Here is a 7,089-nt window from a genome sequence, read left to right as displayed (position 1 = left end):
GTATGAAGATAGCTAGCACGAAGGCATAAAATGACGGATAGTATCGTAAGTGTCGACGGCTGGCTTACGAGTTTCACGAATGTTTATTCACTTTAAATTTGACAGTGAGAAAACTTTCGTCGGAGTTTATTTTAAGAATAAAATTATAATTTTAGTGATTGTGGTGATATATTTTGTTAGAAAATGTTTAGATTAACAAGAAACACCCCACGACGTAGTGCATTTTACTATTATCTTGCAGCGCGATTGATTGTTGAAAGTAGAAATGAACAAAGAGAAACAAGGTGAGTGATTTTTTTAACACTATATTTTAATAAATAAACAACAAGTTATCTTTTTTTACTATTACATTTGCAGAGAAATCTCAAGGAGAGCTTTACTCAGAAATAATTTGGCAAATATTAACTTACAAAACCTTAGCGACACAGAATTTAAAAATAGATTTCGTCTAAGTAAGGAAGCATTTTTGTTCTTATGTCGCGAATTGAAAGAAAAATCCAGTCTAAAATCAAGTAAAAGGATCAGCCTGGAACACAAAGTAAGTGTAATAAATAAGCTACTTACGTAGGTACCTTTCATTATAATGTGTACATTAACTAATACATACTATGTGAGTATAATACACAGCTACACTACTACTACCCGGTTACATTATCTCTGGACCTCGCTGGAATGTGAAGCCCCTCCCCGTTCCCCTTTCACCACCTCGCGCTCGCCCCGGCGCGTCAGTACGGTTAGCAATTTCGTTGCCGATACGCGTCTTGATATTTTCGTGCTATCATTGCTTTATTTTTGAACATTTTTGTGTTACGTTTGGACTTTTTGTTATATTTGAACTGTTGTTGTTGTTACGTTTGGACATTTACGGTTAAGTTTGGACTTTATTTAGTTATTAGTTTGACGTGCACTTCTACTCCAAAAATATGGGAAAAACTATTCACAGTGAAGCAAGGAATTTAATCCTTAAGGTGATGAAATTTTTCGAATTAGAGAAAGCTAACAAGCAATTCGCCATACCTGTAGATCAAGTTGTCAAACGAACCTGTGCTGCAACTGGAATATCAAAATCAACTTTGATGAATATAAAAAAGGAGGTAAAAGAATCACGTCATGCACCGCCGACTGCTTCATCGAGTACTAGCCCAAGTACGAGCAACGACAATCCAAGCAGGGAGATAAAATTGTCAACACCGGGTAAGAAGCGAAAGCGATACAACAAGAAAATTGAAATTGATAATTTCGACATCTGTGCTATAAGGAATATTATTATCAGTTTTTATACTGTCCGAAAAGAAATCCCTACATTAAAGAAAATCCTGGCAGTCGCTAAAAGAGATTTAAATTTTAAGGGCGAAAAATCTTTCTTAAGAAAAATATTAATAGACCAGTTGGGATATAAATTCAAAAAATGCAAAAATGCCCGTACGGTGCTTATTCAAAAGCCAGATATTGCCGCTTGGAGGGCTCGCTACCTGCGCCGAATGAAAGAAAATAATAATCTTGGTGCAGATAAAAAACCTGTTACCTACCTTGACGAAACGTGGATCCATTCACACTATACGGTAAATAAATGTTGGCAAAACAGTACCGACAGCAGCGTGAAAAAAAATTTTAATCCCGGACAAAGATGGATTCTTGTGCATGCTGGGGGAGAAAACGGCTTCATTCCGGGTGCAGAGTTGCTATATAAATGCAAACAAACAACTGGCGACTATCATCATGAGATGGATACAGATAACTTTGTAAAATGGCTGAAAGAAAAGTTAATACCTAACTTACCGCCGAACGGTATAGTTGTCATTGACAATGCGCCTTACCACTCAAGGCAATCAATAAAGGCACCCACAAGCGCGTCTCTAAAAGCTGATATGCAAAACTGGTTGCGTGATAATAACATTCCTTTCGACGAAAAGATGACGAAAAAGGAATTGTATCCTATTATCTTAAGGACAAAGCCGCCAAAAAAATATGTTGTCGATGAACTGATGCAAGAGCATGGTCAAGAAATAGTACGTCTGCCACCCTATCACTGTGATTTAAATCCTATAGAATACATTTGGAATCTAGTGAAACAAAGGGTGGCAGACAAAAATGTTAATCAATCAGAGAAAGAAATAGAAAAACTGACAAGAGATGCACTTAGTTCTATTACACCTTCCGACTGGAAAAAGGAAGTAAAACACATTGAACGACTTCAGCGAGAGTATTGGGAAAAAGACCATCTCGAAGAAAATAATGTACGAGAAATTATTATATCCCTAGGGGAAGAAAGTTCGGACAGTGACATAAGTGATGGGGATAGCGACAATGAAGAAGAAGATTCAATGACTGGCATAGAACCAATCGTATATTCTGACGATGATTTATAATATTTCTGTCAGATAAATAAATACTTTTTGTACTTAAACAACATTCTTTCATTTATTGTCATCATTCTATAATCATCATCACAACACAACACAACACAAGTTATAAAAAAAAATGTAATTTATAATTATTAAAATAATATTGTGATGCTTATTTTGCACACTGTACCAGAACGCCGTTGCAACGTGACGTCATCGACGCCAGGTCCAGAGATAATGTAACCGAGTAGTAACTATTAACATTTTTATTTCTAGGTGCTGTGTGCTTTGTCATTTTATGCTACAGGCTCCTACCAAAGAATTGTAGGAATGGCTAAATATTTAGGCCAAACTACAGTAAGCAAATATGTGAGGGAGGTTACTGATGCTCTTGTTAACCCTTTAATATTAAATAAGTTTGTTAAATTTCCAACAACACGAGAGCAGCGCAATATTGTAAAAAACAAGTAAGTAATAATTATAAGTAGGTATGTAGTTCAATAAAACTAATTTAGTGCAGAATGTTAAACAGCAAAAGCAGGATCAACTGAATAACCACAAATATGATAGCTACCTAATACTAGAAAATTTCAATTCCAATACTTTATTTACAGATTTTATACAAAATTTGGCATCCCTGGTGTAATAGGGTGCATTGATGGTTCTCATTTTCACATATTCACTCCAAAAAGAGACATGGAGCATTTATTTTACTGCAGAAAGCATTTCTACTCACTGAATGTGCAAATGGTGAGATATCACTCAACTAATTTATACTAATAAAATTATAAATGTTTATTATGTTATACCAATATAATTTTTTAAATTGTAGATATGTGACAGTGAATGCAGAATTTTAAATATTAATGCCAAGTATGGAGGTGCCACCCATGACGCTTTTATTTGGGAAAACAGTCAAGCCAATAGGTACATCCAAGACTTACACCGGAATAATGAACTATAAATAAAGACATAGATAATTAAGTGATAAGGTTATTGTCTGTTGTAAGATTATATAATTCATTATGCAAAAAATATGTTTTCAGGGGATTCTGGATATCCACAGAGGCCTTGGTTGATGACACCAATCACAGATGCTGCTGAAGTCACTCCACAGGCAAAATATACTACCATCCATGGGAAGGCCAGAGTTGTGATCTAAAAGACTTTTGGAAGACTCAAAAATAGGTGGAGATGCCTTAGTAAGGACCGCATATTACATTACACCCCTGAGAGGTGTGCTTCGATCATAATGGCATGTAGCGTTCTACACAACCTAGCATTAGATTTTATGTTGCCTGATCCTGAAGACGATATAATATATTCTTCTGGATTAGGCGTTTCAACATTTTCTTCTCTAGAAGAACCTTTTCGCGAAAGTGGTTCTTCAGATGATTGATTCGCGGTAGAGCCATAAGAAACAGGTTAGTAGATAGGATTAATCGGCTTCATAATGTAAATAATTGATTTCGGTTTTTGTGTTAGCATGTTGAAGTCTATAATAAAGGTAGCATTGGAGAATAAAAATATAGTTTAATATGTTTGAAACAAATATAATGTTCGTTATTTAAAAAATAGAATTAAGTACCTTTAAGATATTACTTTCATAAATATAATTTTACCATCTCATTCGCACGACGCCCACTGCTGGACTCAAGTATGAGTATAGATTAAACAAAATAAATTTAATTCTAACAAATCATCACAAATGCATTGCACAAGTGCATCATGGAGGATGCTACGCCCAGTGACAAAAACTGCGTGGAGAATGTTTCGGACAAAGAATTTACGTTGCATTTCATATCTATTTATCGTGACATGCCGATGTTATGGAAAATAAAATCGAAAGATAATATGGACAAAAACAAGAGAAGCGCAGCAGTAAAAAAATGACAAATTTACTGAAGATCTGTCGCCGGAACATTACGGAGGAAGAAGTGAAAAAAATATATAATATACTACGTACAAGTTTCAAGCGCGAAAACAACAAAGTGAAAAAGTCTATGCTTTCTGGTTCTGGTACCGATGATCTGTATGTACCGATCTGTGTGTATTACATTATGGTAATACAAAGAATTAGAATTTCTGCAAGATCAAATGGAAACACAGGTAAATTAGTAATACAGTTTATTGTAAGATATATTTTACACGTTCAACTTATAAAATTACTCTTAACATTTGTTTTGCCATGGAACAGCACCCGTTGTGTTTCGTAAGTATTCACAAAAATCATCTCTTACTTGTTTTGCTAGTGCAGCGCTATTTCCAGCTCGAGTACGTTCAATGCCTAACAACATTGGCTCTTTTCTCCAAGTACCATGCATGACAGTCCCCGTAACAGTGTCTTCCATGTCTACTTCTCCATGGCGAATGTAGTTCTTTTGTTTCATAAGTAAATTGTGTAGATGACAACACGCCATAACTACAATTTTTGCTTTTGTAGGAGATAATTTAATAGGCTTTTGGAAAATCTTAAAACGAGTCGTGAGAATGCCAAATACATTTTCAATTATTCGTCGAGCACGAGATAATCGATAGTTGAATATCCTTCTGTTATCATTTAACAAGCTTTCAGTTATCATTTATCAGTTTCAAGCGTCGACACTCAGAAATAGTACTAAGAGCGCCAGAGCCAACATCTTTAGCGAGAACAAGAGGCTTTAATAGGCCACAAGTAGAGTTATTTTATTCCAATTATTGGAGCCTAATAGAAAAATACAATTTTGATGCAACTTCAATATACAATATGGAAGAGACAATATACAATATGATGAAGAAATCCAGGGGACCTAATTTTTCCACTGCGGAAATAATGCATCTTTTAAAGCTAGTAGAAAAATACCCCATAATAGAAAATAAAAGAACAGATGGGGCTACAGCAAAAGACAAGCAAATGGCTTGGCAAAGGTTAACTGCTGAGTACAACTCCCACACTAATTTCTCCCCCAGAACGGCAGACAAACTGTTGTCGTGTTACAAAAACCAAAAAGTTAAAGTGAAAAAGATGCACTCTAATGAAAAAATGGCTATCAGAGGTAAGATATTCATTAGTTGTACCTATAATTATTAATATTAAACTAAAAAAATAAACAATTTAAAATTAATCTATCATTTTTTTTGCACCTTTGCAATGCAGTGGAAGAGCAGGCAGGACTGCGACCAGGTTGCACAGGCAACAGAAGCAAGCAGTTTAGACTGTAAAAATACATTTGAGGAATTGGTAATGGACGCAAAAAGAGAAGAAGCTTTACATAAAAAATAAATTAATCGTACAGATAAGTGTTCATAAACTGTAAAGATAAACTACGATAACATGGCGCGCCCCTCCAAATTACTGTTTCAATGTGTGTAGTGACATCCTTACGAAGGAGTTTGTATGTAGTTGTACATATTCGTCTTTAGTAGCAGGCCGGCAGCGGTCTGAGACAGTAAAGTTATTAATTCTACGTCGCTCAGTAATACGAAAGTACTGATTGCAAAACAAGTTACTCATGGAAAATTCAAGAAAAAAAAAATGATGCGGATCCAGGTAATTTTTTAAATAACTTTATGTAATGTTTTGATTGAATTTTATGTCTATTAATTAATTAATGTAAAATATTTTCTATATATTTTAGGCACGAGAAGTGATAGCTACAGTATACAAACATATGAAGTACGAGGCTGAAAATGGAGTGGAGCGCTTGACAGACGCTAGATGGAGAACTTCAAGAGCTGTGGGGGTTAGTGAAAGGACTACAACAAGAATTCTCAAAGAAAAAGCAAAATGTGATGCAACTGGCACACAAATGAGTAAAAACATCCTCGCAAACGTTTAAAGCGTAACATTTATGAATTTGACAAGAGAGTAATAAGGCGTACTGTCAGTAACTTTCATAGAGAGTATAAACAATATCCAACATTAAAAGCTCTGAAAAGGGTGCTTACTGAAAAGATAAATTTTGACGGATGTTTGGAGGCATAGCTATAGGATAAGAAGGACCTGGTGAAAGCCCAAAAAGCACTGGCTGAACTTTAAATCGAACATCAGCAGAAGTTGGCTCAAGATAAACTTCAATTTGAAGAGAAAAAAAATAAAATGGAGCTGGAATTTCTCAAAGAAAAATATGAATTAGAATTAAATAAAAACAATTTATTTATTTTTTATTTTGTTTTGTACACTCACCGGCACGGAACCTTGGCCACTTACAAATTTGCCGATAAAAAAAGTTTGAAGTGGTTTTCACGATTATTTTGTATGCAGATATGTTAACAACTTAACATATTAGTTCGGAACGTGTGTCTAGATTATGTAAGTTTCGTCGGCAATACAAACCGTGAATGCATTTTTAATCGTAATTAGCACAACAATTTGATCCGCAGTCCAAGATGCGCGGTCCGAACTATACGTGTGCAGGGCGCTAAAGGAACACCATATTACAAAGAGACGGTAGTGACTGAAGCGAAATACGAAAAAAGTTAATAACAGCTTCTAACTTCGGACCCACATGTAAAAGGCAAATTTCTAGAAGCACTGCAACATTGGTGAAAAATATACTTTATAAAAAAAACTTAGCTCATGTCTTATCGGTGTGTATGTGTAATCGCTGTAGGGTATTCCGAAACAGAATTTTTGCACAAACGTTACTTAGCGCCAATAAAGAATCGATGGAATAAAACATCGTACAATTGAAGTATCGACACAGCGTGTTCAAAATCTTAAATAAAACTATTTAATATTTTATTCCAAGGCATTCTAATGGCA

General features: G+C 35.0%; 1 protein-coding gene and 1 pseudogene across 1 annotated transcript; both read left to right on the top strand.

Moving 5' to 3' along the window:
* Window positions 1-923: 923 nt before the first annotated feature.
* Window positions 924-2,369, top strand: LOC123698732. The gene has a single exon (XM_045645482.1). It carries the CDS (start codon window positions 924-926, stop codon window positions 2,367-2,369), a length of 1,446 nt encoding a protein of 481 aa, XP_045501438.1.
* Window positions 2,370-2,993: 624 nt separating this feature from the next.
* On the top strand, window positions 2,994-3,812 carry LOC123698729 (annotated as a pseudogene).
* The last annotated feature ends 3,277 nt before the right edge of the window (window positions 3,813-7,089 follow it).

This window comes from Colias croceus, chromosome 16 (genome assembly GCF_905220415.1).
Source record: "Colias croceus chromosome 16, ilColCroc2.1".
In the NCBI taxonomy this organism is placed as follows: domain Eukaryota; kingdom Metazoa; phylum Arthropoda; class Insecta; order Lepidoptera; family Pieridae; genus Colias; species Colias croceus.
This window is presented reverse-complemented; position numbering and strand designations above follow the sequence as displayed.